The 17,909-nt window shown below is 38.8% G+C and overlaps 1 protein-coding gene across 1 annotated transcript; it reads right to left on the bottom strand.

Annotated features, from left to right (window-relative positions):
- Positions 1-16,674: 16,674 nt before the first annotated feature.
- On the bottom strand, positions 16,675-17,613 carry LOC101957123 (vomeronasal type-1 receptor 4). The gene has a single exon (XM_005341991.2). The coding sequence runs from the start codon at positions 17,611-17,613 to the stop codon at positions 16,675-16,677; it is 939 nt and encodes a 312-aa protein (XP_005342048.2).
- Between the last annotated feature and the right edge of the window lie 296 nt (positions 17,614-17,909).

A 17,909-nucleotide genomic window follows, 5' to 3' on the forward strand; every position in this document is an offset into this window, starting at 1 on the left:
TTGTTTTATTACCTGCTAATATTTCAGAGCCATGGTATGCTGATGCTGGTTTACAAGTCTTGCAGCAAATTCATGCCCAGCTAACAAGACCTAAACGTGCTATTGGAGTCATAATCGTTGGTGTGTTAGCACTGGTCTCATTTATTGCCTCAACTGTCTCTGCATCTCTGACATTGTCTCAGAATATTCAGCATGCAAAATTTCTTAATAATTTAGCTCAAAATACTTCAAAGCTCTGCGTAATCAAGTAAATATTGATGAAAGGATTGAGACTAAATTAAACGCCTTAGAGGTGACTGTTATAGACATAGGTAATGAACTTTCAGCCTTAAAATTTAAAGAAAGGCTTAAATGCCATGCTAATTGTATGTGTGTGTTACAGCTGCCAAGTACAATGTTCTCTCTGGGATTGAGAGAAGGTTAAAAACCATTTATTAGGTATTTGGCAAAATAGTAATAATAGCTTGGATATTTTGGAACTTCATCACCATATCCAAGACATTCAAAATAATAGAGCTGATTTTTCAGATCCTTCTTCTTTGGCTAACCAAATATTGAAGGAGTTAAATGGATTCAACCCTGGAAATATTCTTAAACACTCCACTTGGTACATTATTGAATTATTCTCTTTGCTGTTAATTCTCTTTTGTATTGTAACTATAGGATGCCGAGTCTTCCAATCAAGAATTCAGAAACTCCAGAGACTGAACCGCCACCTCATTGTTAAGAAAACAAAGGGGCGATATGTGGGAAGCCATTCTAGCACGTGATTGGGTGACTCTCGTTAAGGGCCTGAGGCACTTTGGCAGTGTCGAAGTTTTCCCGACCCTTTCCTGATGAGAGAGCCCATCCGTGCGAGGGTGTGCCTGACCACTGACCCGGAGACCCAATCACTGACCCTGACCTTGGAGTGCAGCCCCCCTCAATCTTCATTGGATGGAATTCTCCCCTGAATCTCTTGTTCCCCAATAAAAGGCTACTCCAGGCGTGTTCGCTCTCTCTCTCTCCTGCTAGCCCGAAGTAATCCTTGCTGGCCTGCTGGGCGGTTAAAGGAGGGAACCAGAGAGGGGAGCCGTCTCGGACCTAGCAATAGAAATAAGGTAACTGAGTCTGTGTTTTTATTTCGATCTCTTCTAACTAACTTTATGCCTAGAACCTCATTAATGAAACCATTGCGCAGGCCGCGTGGTAGATTCCAGGCTGGTGACCTCAGTGCAGAGGCCTCTCTGACCAAGATGTGTGCTGCAGGAAGGTGGACAGCTCCTGAGATATGGGTCTGTTGCTCTGTGACCTCACCTCCCCTGGGACCTGCAATTACCACTGTGCCAGCAGCAGCAATGGCTGTGCAGGCTAGGGGAGCTAAGGACACTGAAGAAAACTTTCTCCCCAGGTGACACGAAAAACAATCTTAAACTTTCTTCATAACATGTCTTCAGAAGATATTCTAGTGTTTGGAGAGACACTTACTTATCCATGAACCTGGGAGATGAACAGGATGTCACTTGGATAGGTTGGGAAATACTGAGGTCTGTCATATGAAGAGCTTGCAGTGAGCTTTGCATGCCTCATAGTATTTCTTCCTTCCCTAGGAAAATTTCTATCCCAAAACTAGGTGCTTCCAATTCTTCATTTCAATGAACAGCACCAGATTGAAGGTATGAGCAGAGAAATGGAAAGAGAGAAAACACATAGGAAGGACATTATACAGGTACAAGGAAAGGAGAGAATGTGATGCTAGTAGTCCACCTTGGAAGGCATGAAATTCATCTCACAAAGATTGGTGAATTCATTGGATACATTTACACATTGAATGTTAATTCATATCATAATTTTGTGAATAAATATGCCCTGTCAATATTGACCTCCACTACTGACAAGAGGGAGAAACAAAGCAATGTCCATCAAACAAACAGAATATAATAAAAGGCTCCTTCAACAATTACATCAACAGGATTTTCTGACTTGTCTGAGCCAAGATTTCTGTAAATACCAGAAATTCAGGGGATACTAACATTAATTCAGTAGCCCCACGAGGTGACCACAGCACAGGAGCCCTTTCAGTTACTGTACTCCCTCCAACCCTGCAAGCACAATGTATACACTGAAGCACCTTGAATAATGCTGTGAGATTTACCATCCAGGTAAAAACCTGTGGTGTGAACAGGTGGGTTTTGGGCAGTGACACTAAATGGGAGTGAGACTGAAGTGGTTAAAAGAATAAGGACATGAGGAAAGGGTGGACAGGGAAAAAAGATGGTAGAGCTCCTGTGATATGAAGGAGAGAGAGTGCAGAAGAGATAAAGTAAATGCAGAAAAGGCAAAAACTCATTACATATCCAGAAAAAGCTCATGAACATGCCTAATTGTAGGCACACATGGGGTGAGGATCCAAGGGACACAAGGACATAGGGTTAACCAGGTAAGAGAGACATGGGGTACATGGTCACACAAGGACATAGGGTTAACCAGGTAAGAGAGATATGGGGTACATGGTCACACAGAAATGAAGATGCTTCTGGGGATGGGGACAGAATACAAAATAATGTTGCAGGTTGCTGGATGTAAAGCCTCTGAGGTGTTCTTAGCTCTACGTGGTGGGAATATGTGAACACAACCAGGGGAACTGTGTTCAAAACAGGCCCAAAATGTGACAAAAAAGTGAGTCTATGCAGAGAGAATGGTCCTTGGAGGAGACAAATTAGACAGAGAACAATGAAAGATCTGGGGAAGATGGTGGTGGAAAGAGCTAAGGAGGCCATGAGGCTTAAAGTGGAAGGAAACACAAATGTAAAGTGTTCATTTCTAGATTTCAGGACTAATATGAGTCCCCACAACCATGTGGTGTAACTTAGTGACAGAAAAGACACCCGTGAAACAGGGAAAGTGTCTTGATTAAGGACAAGGCACACATGGAAGAAATAATATGAAAAGCTGTGCGCCAGGAGGAAGGTAGAGGACGATGGTCCTGGCTGCAGTCACATTGGAGCCTGAATTGGGTGTTGAGAAAGATGAGAGTTGACCTTGGACATTTGGTTGTATATGGCCCAGGGGCCCTGGGTACAGACTGAGGAAATGGAGTTGAGAGTGGATACAAGAGAAGACAGAGCTCTGACGATGAGTCTTGTTGGGTTAATGGAAGGCAGATGCGCAGTCCTGAGGCCACTAGGAGAGACATCACTGAGAAATGAACATTAAATATGTCAAAACACAACTGTGTGGGGGTTGGGCATGGAATGGGTTCATGGCTCTAAGGGTTTGGGGAGCTTCAGTGTGTGACTACAGCTCAGAGTGAGGAGCCAAGCCTCCCTGAACAGTAGGGGAACATGCGTTCAGACACAGCCCTGCTTTTGGAGAAGTGACTGAATTTATGTACTTTTGTGGTGTACATGAGGAATTCACATGGGTAGATACTATGGAATGATTACCAAAAATCAGGTAATTTACATACATATCATGTAATGTACTTAACTTGTGTGGGGGACATTGAAGATCTTTCAGCAAATTAGAAGCACACAACACTGTCTTGCTATCTTCAGGTTCCATGCTGTACAGCAGATCCCCAGGGTTCATTCATGTAGTAATGGAACTTTGTGCACTAACAATAATCCCCCATGTCTTTCACTACCCACCTTTTACAGCCCTAGTTGTAAACTGTTTCTGTAAAGTTAACTTTTGTAAAAGTTAAAACTTTGGTGTCTGGTGGGGCAATATTAAGAGGTAGTGGAACTTTTATGAGATGACCCCGGTGGAGGTTGACAGGTCACTGGGTCTTTGTCCATTGAAATAATCAAGGTTTTTTTCATGAGATTCTCCTAATTCTCATGAAAGAGTTGATATAAGAGTCTGCTCTCTAGTTTTCAAATTCACCATGTGATCTTTCACAAACACATTACTCTCATGTTGCCCACCATCTCATTATGACACACAATGCACCCACACATGAACTGAGCTAATGTGGGTGGCATGCTTATGATGATGCTAAACTGTGAAATATGATCTCTCTCTCTCTCTCTCTCTCTCTCTCTCTCTCTCATACAAAACAATGTAAAATAAAGATATTGTGTCCACCTAAAACTTAAAAATAAATAAATACTTTAAAAAAAATACCCGACTTCTTGTGTTTTGGACAGAAGAGGCTAATAAACAAGTCTTTCTGCTATATCTATATGAGATCATTAGACTCTTCTCTCGAAATTGCACACACCCTCTTTGATCCTGATTTCAGCCTTCTCAGATCATCTCTTCCTTACAATGATCTACATTGTTATTCTGTATTTTAAATAATAAAGCTTTGGGGCATCAGTTCTTTTGACATCCATATGGTCACACCACACCTTGGACTTTTACCTGGCCCAGAAGTACAATCTGGAAATAAAGCAGTGAGCCATCCCAAGGCACAATATCTGGAACATATTCATTAGAGTGGGACAAGTTTACAGTTGGCTTTAGCATTGTATTACGAGGATTTTTTTCAAAAAAAATAATTTATCATACTACTGACAACATTCATGGTTGGGTGAGCACGATTTTGTGATGGGAGCCCTTAGATGACCTGTCCCTCACTTCCCATTTGATGGCCTTATAACTCACTCCCATGACTCCTCTCCATATAGGTTGAAGATCTGGGGACTCCTCAGGCATAGCTCTTCCCTTGGGTCTCCAGAGCCTTTGTTGTTTTAGGTGTTTCTCTTCCTTTCCTGGACTCTCAATTCTCTCTGCACTCAAAGACATTTTCCATCCTTAAAGTCGATGTTATCCCAGGCTGCTTATTAGCATAAACAACCTTGAACAGAAAGTCCATAGAAAAAACAGAACATCCATTCTCCTGTAAAATGTTCATGTCACAGAAAAATCAAGAGAATTCTCTTTCCATCAGGCCCACATGTGTATTTATATACTCAATACACGTACACATTTTTTTAAATAAAGATGTATTTGGATTTTGATGTTTTAGTGAGTTTTCACATTTTTATTTCTTTTGTATGTACATATCTGTTTCAAGCTCAGAATCCAGAACCAGGGACAAAGGGCAAGCCAAGTCTTGAGATATTTAGCAGAATATCATTGTAGTACTAAGGGATACCAATAGGGCTATAAACTCTAAATAGTAACCACTTGTCCTCATTTCTCATTAGGGAATAGCCAATAGTCCATTCTTAAAGAAAAGATACATAGAACCTCTTAATCTGAAAAAGATAAAGTGACCCAAATTATATGCAGGCCACTTTAGGAAGCTTTCCATTGCTGTGACAAAGGCACCCAACAAGGATTACCTAGAGGAGGAAAGATAATGTGGGTTCATGGTCTCAAAAGGCTGAGTGCATTGATGACTGACGTCATTCCTCTGGGCCCAAGGTGAGGCAGAGCATCCAGGGAGATGGCATGGAAGATGGTACCTGCACTCCTCAAGGCAGACAGGAAGCAGAATGGGAAAACAGGAAGAAGCCACAAGGAAAGATGCCCTCTTCCAGTGCTCACATCCAGTGACATATCTCCCCCAGTGACACCACACCTGACGATGGTTCCAATGGATCAGTTCATTCAAACTAATATGGATGGGTAAAGTTACAGCTATCACAATGGAATCATTTCAGCACTGAATATCCCAAAATTAACACAGGAGATTTATATCCAAGCCATAAAATAAGCCCAACTACTGTGTAACTATAACATAGCTGGATATATATTAAAATGTTCATTTCTTAAAATGTATCTCTCTCAACCCTTGAATTAAAAACAAAAATCACCCAGCTACCCCCACATCATCAGACATCCCAATGTGGAAGCAGACCAACTCCATCTTAAAAACCTTCCTCACCACTTTAAGGTGGGCATGACTACCTCTTTGGATCACCATTTGAGCAGGCACTTGATTTCCAATTCCTTCCCCCTCCCCAATGGTGTTAACTAGGCACAGTGGCTACCCACCACAAGAACAGCTCTCAGTTGGACAGGAGTGCAGTGGGGACAGGGCACCACCCAAATTGAGTGAACCTGGGGGTGACAGATCTGGCAGTTGGGACCTGATAAATAAGAGAGGGGAGAGGACTAAAGTCTGAAGCATAATAGAGAGAACAGGATTTGGGAAATCTCCAGGCAAGAGAGGAAGATGAACCAGGGTCTCAAGTCAGACAAGTGGTCACAAAAAGACCCATGAGGCACTATTTCCCTGCTGGGACTGGTGGGCAGCACTCCCTACTTCCAGACGCTCCACACCAGATCTAGTCTTAACACCCTCATTGCCTGTATCATCCTGAGGGCAGGGACATCTACTGGATGAGACGAGAAAGAAATGGATCTCTAAGAGTATTTTTTTCTTTCTTTTTTCTCTTATTCTTTCTCTTATACCCTTCTATTCTCTGGCCCTCACATTCAACATATGTAAAACCAAGAACTTGGCATGAAATGGGACTTTGAGAATTGAGTCACCTTATTAATATAATATAAAGGAATTGCATAAGCCCTTTTTTTTTCTTTTTTGATTCTTTTTCTTCTCTGGTTTTTTCTCTATTTCTTTCCCTTTTTTTCTCTTTCTTCTTCCTTCACCCTTCAAATTATACTATTTTAACATCCTGTATTTTTCTAAAAACATATGTGTGTTTGTTTTATGTACTCTCCTGTCTTCCCATGTAATTGTCTACCCCAAATTACCACCTATCTAACCTATCTAACCTACTAACCCTCTTCACTAGATTTCTCCTTCACATTTCCTAAGATATATTAGCTATATGCTCACATCTTCTCCCCTCAACATATCGTCTTATGCCTGACCCCCAGTTCATTGTCCACTTCTAGAAACTGTAAACCTTTTCATGAAACTACTGATTATATTTTAAATAATAATTGCATCCAACATTTATTGGCATTGAGACTAAACTATAAATTTCTTAATAACAACAATTTGTTCATAGGTGACGTATTGTTGATATTGGAATCTGTTGAGATTGTCCTTCCCCACAAAGGAGAGATGTTGGAACCCTACACGAGCACTATAATTCCATAGGGTAAAAAAAAAATAACATACCAGATCCACAGAGTGGAAAGGAAGACACATGAGCAACATGAAAAGACAAGGGAAGAAAGTACCACAAACAAATCAAAACAACACATCATTAGAACCATTGGCAGCTACAGCAGAAAAATTACAAAGATTTCAGTATATACAGGGTTAAAAACTTCTGGAATCTCAAAGAATACATAAAAGAACAAATACAGGCAGTGAATGGCCACTTCAACAATGAGCTACTGTCAGAGTCCAGCTCCAACAGGGGTCTCAGGAGATGAATGGATGGTGAGGAATTGGTGAAAGGGGGTGGAGAAACAAAACAGACACCAAAGTGAAGGTGCTGAATCCCGATCTTTACATGTGGAGTTAATCATATATACTTTTCATTTTGGCAGGCTCACAGTACTTTGTGGTTACAAAACAGGAATCATTATTCAAAGAAACAAAGTATTGTGTAGCTACAATTAGAATAGAAGAATGTATCTTCGCTTATGCATAAGCAAGCATTTTTTCCTTTCAGTCGCATTATGCTTTTGAGCTGCTTCTACTTATTAACTTTTAATAATAGTTAGAAATGTCCCAAACTATTGGCCTATACCTTAACTATTTTTTCTTGACTTACTGACTAGAACCAGTGCCATGGTTAGGGCCAGTGGTTATCTTGAAAAGAGAGGCTACCAATTTTAATCAAACAAGAGTAAGAGCACAAACCATTGTGCACAGGAACAGAACAAGTTGCCCAGTACTAAACACTAATCTGTCTTCTTAACATTAATTCTTCTTCTCTAGATTTTAATTTAATTTCACAAAAACTTCCTTGACAGGAATCCAAGGAGTTTTTCATTAAACATTAACAATTTATGCTCCACAGCTGAATCATTGCATTTAGAGCATACAGATATATTCTTTAGAAGTAGTTGGATTAATTGGGAAAGTCATGTTTTTTTTCCTTCATACTTAATGGTCATATGAGAAGTTGCAACTATACTTATGAAAGGAATACAAAAACAAGCCAGCCCATTCCCAGAAACATACTGCACTCCTCCAGAGGATGGAAACTTGTGCCATCCACCTCAGTAGGGCCTTTCCATTGCCTGAGTAAGGGGAGGGGCGCAGCAAGCTACATAAACAAATCCAAGAAGAAAAGATCACCTCCACAGAGAGAAGAGGTTCTACAAAAGAAAAACAGAAATCCTTGAAATGAAAGAAATAATAAACCAAATTTAAAACACAAATTAAAGCACCACCAACAGAATAGACCACGTACAAGATAGAACATCAGACAATGAAGATAAAATAAGTCATCTTGAAAAGAACATAGACCACACAGTAAAAATTATAAGAACCCATGAGCAGAACATTCAAAAAAATATGGGATAGCATAAAAATAGCAAATTTAAGAGTTATTGGGATAGAGGAAGGCATAGAGGTCCAAACCAAAAAAAAAATGGACAATCTATTCAATGAAATAATATCAGAAAACTTTCCAAACGTTAAGAATGAATTGGAAATCAAAATTCAAGAAGATACAGGACACCGAATGTACAAAATCACAACAGACCCACACCCAGGCACATTATAATGAAAATGCCCAACATACAGAATAAGGAGAGAATTTGAAAAGCCACAAGAGAAGGGACTCTAATTACATATAAGGGAAAATAAATTATGATAATGGCAGATTTTTCAACACAGACCCTGAAAGCTAGAAGATCCTGGAACAATATATATCATGCTCTGAAATATAATGGGTGCCAACCAAAAATCTTCTAACCATCAAATTAACCTTGAGATCAATAAATGGGAAGGAATCAAACTAAAAAGTTTTTTTCTCAGCAAAAGAAACAATCTTTGAGGTGAACAGAGCCTACATCCTGGGAGCAAATCTTTACCCCTCAGACATCAGATAGAGCACTAATCCCTAGGGTATATGAAGAACTTAAAAAGCTAAGCACCAAAAAAACAAATACCCAATCAACAAATGGGCAAAGGACCTGAACAGACACTTCTCAGAAGAGGATATACAATGAATCAACAAATATATGAAAAAATGCTCATCATCTCTAGATTAGAGAAATGCAAATCAAAACTACTCTAAAATATCATCTCATTCCAGTCAGAATGGCAGCTATTATGAAGACAAAGAGCAATAAGTGTTGGCGAGCTTACTGGGGGGAAAGGTACACTCCTACATCTCATATATTGCTGGTGGGACTGGAAATTGGTGCAGGCAATATAGAAAGCAATATGGAGATACTTTGGAAATCTGGGAATGGAACCAGCATTTGATGCCGCTATCCCTCTCCTCAAACTATACTCAAATAACTGAAAAACAGCATACTACAGGGACACAGCCACATCAATGTTTATAGCAGCACAATTCAAAACAGCTAAACTGGGGAGCCAACCCAGATGTCTTCAGTGGATAAATGGATTAAAAATATGGTATATATATACACAATGGAATTTTATTTAACAATAAAAGTGAATAAAATCATGGCATTTGCAGGTAAATGGATGGCATTGGAGAAGATATGCTAACTGAAGTTAGCTAACCCCCCAAAAAAATGACATTGTTTTCTCTCATATAATGAGGCTGACTCATAGTGGGGTAGGGAGGGGAAACATGGGAGGAATCGATGAATTCTAGCTAGGGAAGAGGGGAAGGAGGGAAAGGGAAGAGGCAGGGGACTAGCAAGGATGGTGGAATGTGATGGACATCATTATCCAAAGTACATGTGTGAAGACTCAAATTGGGTCTCAACATACTTTATATACAAACAGAGATATGTGGTATATATGTGTAATAAGAACTGTAATGCAAAAAAGTACATGTATAGAGACATGAATTGGCGTGAACATACATTATATAAAAATATGAAAATGTGCTCCATATGTATAATAAGAATTGTAATGCATTCCACTGGCATGTATTTAAAAAATAAAACCAATTTTTTAAAAAAATAAGAAAATTAAACGGATAAAATAGGAAAAAGTAAAATTACTTCTTTGCAATTAATATAATCCTGTGTTGAGAAGGTACACACAAAATACTCACAAAATATTTGTAGAGATGATAAATTCAGTAAAGTAGCAAAATATAAAATCAACAGAAAAAATCAGTCAATTTTCTATATTCAAACAATGAGTCTACTGAAAATGAAATTTGAAATGTGATCCCATTCACAATAACACCAAAATTAGAATACCTAGGGATAAATCTAACCAAGGATACAAAAGACCTCTAAAATTAAAACTAGAAAACAATGAAGAAAAAAATTGAAATAGAATGTAGAAGATGAAAAGAAAACCCATGTTTTGGATAGGAATAATGAATATTATAGGACTGAACATATAATCAAAACCACTTTAAATCTTTAATGCATACTAATGAAAATATCAATGACAATCTTCACACAATGACAAAGTGACACAAAACAGTTCTCATAAGAAATGAGATAGAAATCAACATATAGGAAATCATAAATGACAACAAATAGACAAGAGTAAAAGAGATATTCCAAGAAACATCATAATCATCACTGAAAATTAAGACAGAATATTAAAATCTACAAGAGAAAAAAAGATTAAGATCACATTAAGAGGCAAATCATGAGATTCACCTTTGAATTCAGTATCTTACATACATAAAAACTTACATACATGCTAACTCTGAAAATAAATGGTCTCTACTTCCCAATTAAAAGACATCCATTAGCAGAATAAATCAAAAGGCAAGACCCAACTGGATGCTGTTTGCAAGAGTCTGATCACATAGGCAAAGATGACCACAGGCTGAAGTTTGTAAAAGGATATTTATCACACAAATGGGATCTGAAAACAATCAGGAGGAGCTAGCTATTCTCAGATGAAACCAAAGGAGATTTAAAGCAAACATTAACCAGAGAAGTAGTATATTCTAGTAAAGGGAACAATTCAAACAGAAGAAATAACAGTAGTAAATACACATGCTCCTAAAGTCAGGACAGATTAAATAAAATAATTCTTGACATTAAATTCCAGATAGACAGCAATAAAATAATACCTAGTGATGTGAACACACTTTTGTCACCAATAGATAGGTCATTCAAAGATAAAATCAACAAAGATATTACCAATGTAAATAATACTACAAACCCATCGGACCTAATAGACATTTAGAATACACCTAAACACATCACCTCTTCCTCTCACACACATTCTTCCCCTAATATCATCCAGCATCTTTTGACATAACCCAGGAGACTCACAGGAACTGAGCTACTGTTGGTGCCCTACTTGTGATCTTCCAAAACCATGAGACAAACTCTTCTCTCTTCAGAGAACTGAGCTTCTGGGGATTTGTCATAGAAGTGGGAAACAGGCTTATGCATGTTGTCTCCTATCCCTGTGTGAGGGGCAGCGACTCTTCCCTCTGGAAGATTCCCAGTTCCACATCTGGCCTTCATGCTCTCCTGACTTCAGTCTCCTGGGGTCATCTCTCCACCTGGGATGGGCTACATTCTTCTGTATCTTTGAAGCCTACAGCTTCTTGGAACAGGCACCCAAACCCCTTCTCTCCTTGAGGCTTGTCCTTAAACACACAGCACCCAGGAGGGTTCACAGGTCCACAAGCACAACCTGAGGATGAGGCAGTGTGTTCTCCAAGGCCTTGTGTCTATGGCCCATTTGTTGTAGTGGGACAAGTCTACAGTTCCCTCTGACATGGGCTCATGGTCAAGGTGTACTTAAATACATGTGTAACCCAGAATTTGGGCAACCAGCATTCATGGTGAAAGCTTCATGGCCCTGTTCCCATGAGAGTCATTTACTTTGGATGGCTTTATATCTCCTGTAGACATCTGTTGTTGTAGGGCGTATCATCTTCTATGGATCTCCAAAATTCTTGCTGTTCTTTGGTTTCAGTCTTGTTTCTCTCTACAGTAACCAAACCTGGATTCTGCCCCCAAATTTGACACAATCTCTATTACTGAAGATTCTCAATTACCTTCAACCTCCATGAAAGAACAGGATGTGTCAAGAACAGCACATGCACCCACCCTTGAGAAATGAGCACACACAGGAAACTAAATCAACATGAAAAAATATCAAGACCCATTTCTTCACTGTGTTCATGCTAGAAACTGTTTCCATGAGTGAATACTTTAGTAAAACAGTGATTTGACAAATGCAGTCATTAGGACCAACTTGGATGTTTATTTTCTTCAACATCATTTAATAAAGATTGATGTGACTAGGCATTCAGACAAGGAAGTTAGTACCTGTAGTCCAAGCTACTCAGGAGCTGGGGCAGGAAGATTGCAAGTTTGAAGCAAGCCAGAGCAATTTAGTGAGACCATGCTACAAACACAGTGTTTTATAAAGAAGGCTGGGATGTAATTAAATGGTAAAAACCTTGCTTCACATGCAGAATGCCTCATGCTCAATCTCCAGAACAGCAAAAACAAACAAAGAAATAAATAAGAAAGCAAAAATCAAAGTGATATTAAAGGATTCTGTGCACAAGAATGAGGTCAACCCACCCTACTCACCTGCACCATTACCAGGTCAATTCTATATGCAACTAGCTGAAATAGTTGTGTCACCCTAGAAAGCTGTGTGAAGTGAGCAATTAAATAGTTGATAATTGTGCATAAACATACAATCAACACACTTGTGATAATATTTGGGAGGATAGTGCTCCAGATCCTGGATAGAAAGGAATCTAGGTAATGTAAAGACATGATGTGATCAATCCAAAAAAAAAAAAAAAAAAAACAGAAAATAGCAGAGAAATCTTTATCAACCACACATAGGATTATACAAAGTAGGAAATTAGAAGCAAAGGGCTTGTTGCAGAGTTCACGAAGCCCGAGGTGGTTCTGGGGCACAGCCAGCACCATGCTACACCCTTCACACAGCAGGGATTCCCAGTGCCTTCCAGACATTTTATTAAACAATGAAGAAGTTAAAGATGTCTGCTGACACATTAAGAGCAGTTACCAGCAGGATGTTAATATTTTCAGGAAATAGGCTGAAAATTTTCTCACTGGATGAGAATGTTACAATCTACACCATCTGGAAGTGGGGTAGGTAACCAATAAAACATGACCAATTACCTGGTAGATAATGTGTGCCTGCACATATCACTGGACCAAATGGTTGTGATGCTAAAAGAACCACAGGGCCACATGTGGAGGGTGCCCTTTAGAGCTGGGCATGAAGATGGAGTCCCAGCAGTCAGGAAGTGGAGAGAAGCTGGAAAGAAGGTGTCCATGTGTCCTTCAAGGAGCGTGCAAGGCATACAAGCTGCATAAAGAGCTATTTTTTTTTATTCTGGATGATCACTTGACTGAACACAAAGGATTGAACACAAGTGCAGAGAAGGAGTTATCCAGAGCATTGCAAAAAGCCTTGGATGTGCCAACAAGTACATCTCATTTCTGACAGATGATAGAGGTCAGTGCTGCAGGGGAATCAGATGTGGGTGCAGCTGTGTTGGGGAGATCAGTGATGGGAGTTAGCAGATGAGGACTTTCCACAGCCTCGTGGCTTCCCTAGCACACCCTATCTGCCTCCTCAACACAGAGGAGGGTTCTAGGAAGACCTAATTGCACCTCAAAATTGTTCCCTCGGGTATGGTTTTATTCTAGGAGTAAATACCTCACTCATACGTATGTATGTATGCCATGTATGTATATATGCTCAAATTAATCTTCATGGATACATAAGAAAAGCAAATCTTCAATTGTGTAAGAACACAACTTTTTAAAAGATGCTTGATATGTACAAATTCTTTGAGAACAGAGCTCTAAAACTTATTGAGGATAAGTGCAGTATACAGAGAAGAATTGTTAAAACACATCTCAAATACTTTATTTATCAGGGTGTATATGAAAATGGAAAGCTACTTTTGAGAGTTATGTAGAAGCCTATTGTTTTCAATTCCAGAATAACTTTAGAGATGTCCCTAATAATAATTCATTGCCTACATTAACTGTGAGTTAGGTTTACAACAGCTGCATTTTACATTTTCCTTCCTGGGGAGAGAAGACCAGTATATTTGTTTCTTCTTGGAAAGCATGAAGAATTTGGAAGAAAACTCACTTGATCCATGAATATCTGTAACTTCAGGAGTAAAGTGCTTATTATGTGGCACCCACAGTTGCTACATCAATAAAAATGGTACACTGAGGTAGCAGTCTCATTAGAGATGTAGTTCTTGATGTTTAAAAAATTAGACCTTATCCTGCTGCTTCGGATCAGCAGAGATTCTAACTCTGTCATAGCACAGTTTAAGAACATATGCCAACTGCTATTTACTATTTTGAAAATTCTGTAGAAATTAGTTCCTTACACCAAGAAGTGTCCTCACATGTAACATTTTCCTCTCAATTGAATGTGAGAAATGTAAATTTCATAACAGCGTTATTTTTTCAGGTTTAATTCTAATAATATTTTGCTTTTCTTCATGTTCAGGTTAATAAAAGCATTTTCTTCTTCAAAAATATAAAAATAAAAGTACAAGTACCTGATGGGTTGAAATTCATAGAAATATTTGGTAAACTCGGGTCATACATGCTAAAGGCAAGCCTATACAAACCTATAATCATAAAAATGTGTGCAATTTGTAGATATTTATACATAAAAATATGTTCACATATATACATGTATGTGAAGAAACACATGAAAGTATCATGAAAACATGTCACACATCCCACATGTCAGTGCTGATCATGATGCTCCAAACTGAGAGAAAATAATACGTTCTACTGATCAGTTTCTGCTGCATATCCAAATGCCTACACAATGCATTATAAAAAAAGAAAATTTATTGAACTACATTTCTGGAGATTGAGGAACATGGTGCCTGCATCTGCTCAGCTCTGGTGAGGGCCTCATAGGAAATGGAATTACAAAGGTAAAAGCAAGTACAATAGAGACCATGGAGCAGGACTTGAGTAATAGACAGTGGAGACAGCTGCACTGGCTATAGTAAACACATGTTTCCATGGAAACTAATAACCCATCATTAATCCCTGCCAAGGTGACCTTCTCATGACCAACCACCTTTAATTGCATCCACTTCTCAAAGGTTTCACCATACAACAAATCACACTGGGGTAAAAACTTCCAACACGTGGAATTTAGGTTGGAAATATAAATCACATCCATACTAGAACATGTGTGCATCAAGGGAGAAATACTAGAATTGTTTGAAATTCCTGCAGTTAGATTCTATCATGAACAACATGGGAAAACACAAATTTGAAGCATATGGTTTTTCTTTTTGTTTTAATTGATTTTCTCTTTTTAAATACATGCAGTAGAATGCATTACAATTTTTATTAGACATATGGAGCACAATTTTTTTATATCTTTGTATGTAAAGTATGTTCACACCAATCCATGCCTTTATACATGTACCTTGTGGGGGTTATTTGCATTACAATGCTTATTACACATATATACCACAATTTTTCATATCTCTGTTTGTATATAAAGTATGTTGACACCGAATTTGAGTCTTCACACATGTACTTTGGATAATGATGTCCATCACATTCCACCATCCTTGCTAATCCCCTGCACTCTCCCTTTCCCTCCCACCCCTTTTCCATATCTAGAGTTCGTCAATTCCTCCCATGCTCCCCCTTCCTACCCCAGTATGAGTCAGTCTCCTTATATCACAGAAACATTCAGCATTTGTTTATTTGGGATTAGCTAACTCCCCTTAGCATTATCTTCTCCAACGCCATCTGTTTACCTGCAAATGCCAGAAGCATTTGGTATTTTCAAAGTCAAATATAAAACAGATGATGTTGAATGATTTTATTTATGTAAAGTGCAGAACGTTGAAAGTGATCTCTAATGTTTGAGGTCACATACTGGTCACTATTGGAAACACATACAGGAAAGAGGAGTCATATCGATTAGGATATTGTTTTATCATGTAGCAGCTGCTTGCACAGGTGTTTTCAATTTGTGAAATTTAATTAGAAACACATGCCAACACATACATACAAACGTTTCAAAGATACATATCACTTATTCAATATTAAGTAGTGAACTAAAACTTATTAGTACACAGTGTTGTAAACAAACAAGGTAGACATTAAATAAAGGTAAAACCTAATTAGCTTATGAAAAGAAGAAATATTGCATTGTGAAAATCACAGCACAGAAATCAATAAATTCAATATAAGCTGTTTAATAAAAAGGACATCAGTAGACTTTGCTTCCCACCATGTCCAAGATTACATGAAAAATGTATCATTTCATTGCAAAAGACTTGATAGTGTTCATTTTGAGATTTCCTTCAAAAGACACTGGGAAACATAAACATAATATGTAGACAAATGAAAAATATGTGTCACTTGTAAACAAAGTAAAATAAAGAAAGCAGATTTTATGCTGAAGAATTTGGCTGTTGTTGTAAATGGTCTGAAATTTATATTTATTACATCTACTTATCCCAAAATATTGTTGGGTGGACAATAAAGCCGAACCTAAGTGGTATACATGTGCACTTACTAAGGTACACATAAACACACACACACATGCACACACTGTAATAAAAAAGCACATGTGTGTTGACTGTCATTCTTAGATATATAACTGTATCACTATTCTTTAAATTTGGGAGTACAAATGAAAAAAACAAGAAAGAATTGTGCAAATCCTACAATTTACATGTTCCTCCTGACATCAGGGATTTTCCTATTCCTTATTCCAGAAATACCAAGCCTGGATGCACTGGAGTTCCTGCTCATGAGCAGAAAAGGGCTGACAGCTGGGAAACTGCCAGCAACTATTGCACCCATCTTTACCAACAGCCAGTGGGGATTATAAATAATAATCAGGCAAATTTGGAAGATGCAGGAAAGTGTGTAAAAAGACACAAAAGTGCTCACCAGGAGGAGGATGGTTTTGGTGGCTCTGGACTCAGGGGAGGACCTGAGGGAGCTGGTCTTATGAACATACTTCATTCTCTGCTTGTGCCTGTGCAGAATGAGCACCATGGAGCTGCTGGCCCAGAGCATGAGCCCCACACACAGGGCATCAGGGAATGTCAGCAATGCCGAATGCAATAATTGTGAGGTTTTGTCCTTGTGAACAGCAGAACAGTATCCATAATGTTTCATGATTGTGATATTATTGCTGCTCCTTTTTCCAGTCATATATGAAATAATTATAATATTTACAAGCAGGTATAGAATCCAGCTCAAGTATATAGAGAAACCAATGTATTTAGAAGCTTTCACTTTAAGCTCTGTACAACTGGAGTTCTCAGGACTAATCTTCATGGCCTGAAAGACACTCAGGAGGCAGGTGCTGCCAATGGATACACCCCTGCCCACCCTGTGAAGATAGAAAATCAGCTTGCACCCAAAATCACTGAGGAAATCTTTAACTCCAAAAGCTTCCACTGTCTGGGGAACTCCTCTACACAGGAGGGCTAACAAGTTGGCCACAATCAAGTGCTGAATCATGAAGTCTGTGTGTCTTACCTTAAACCCCATGAGGTAATGGACCAGGTAATGGAGGAGAAGAGAGGAATTACCCAGAGCTCCAACCACAGTCTGTGACAGAAAGATGATATCTACAGCCACATCAATGACTGCCATTCTGCCAGTTCCCTGGTATCCCAGCCAGAGGGTCCTGGAGGAAAACAGGAGGCCTGGGCTGCACGTGTCCTATCAACCAATATCCAATATTTCCCACACTCCAGAGTTTCTACTCTAAAAAGGTTTTTTAAGGTTTTATTTTTACTAGCAGGTTTTAATGAGGTTCATGACTAGTTAAGAAGGAAGTGTGTGAGAATCCCTGTTGTGAAGACAAAACATGGTGATTCCTGAATCTTCATGACACGACTCAGGGGCTGAGATGACCAGGAGAACTTGTGCATACACATGTTAAGTCT

Source organism: Ictidomys tridecemlineatus, chromosome 15 (assembly GCF_052094955.1).
Source record: "Ictidomys tridecemlineatus isolate mIctTri1 chromosome 15, mIctTri1.hap1, whole genome shotgun sequence".
In the NCBI taxonomy this organism is placed as follows: Eukaryota; Metazoa; Chordata; class Mammalia; order Rodentia; family Sciuridae; genus Ictidomys; species Ictidomys tridecemlineatus.

Bases quoted from the DNA above. Each gene is read 5' to 3' on its own strand.
- LOC101957123 (XM_005341991.2), bottom strand. From the start codon at position 17,613: ATGGCAGTCATTGATGTGGCTGTAGATATCATCTTTCTGTCACAGACT.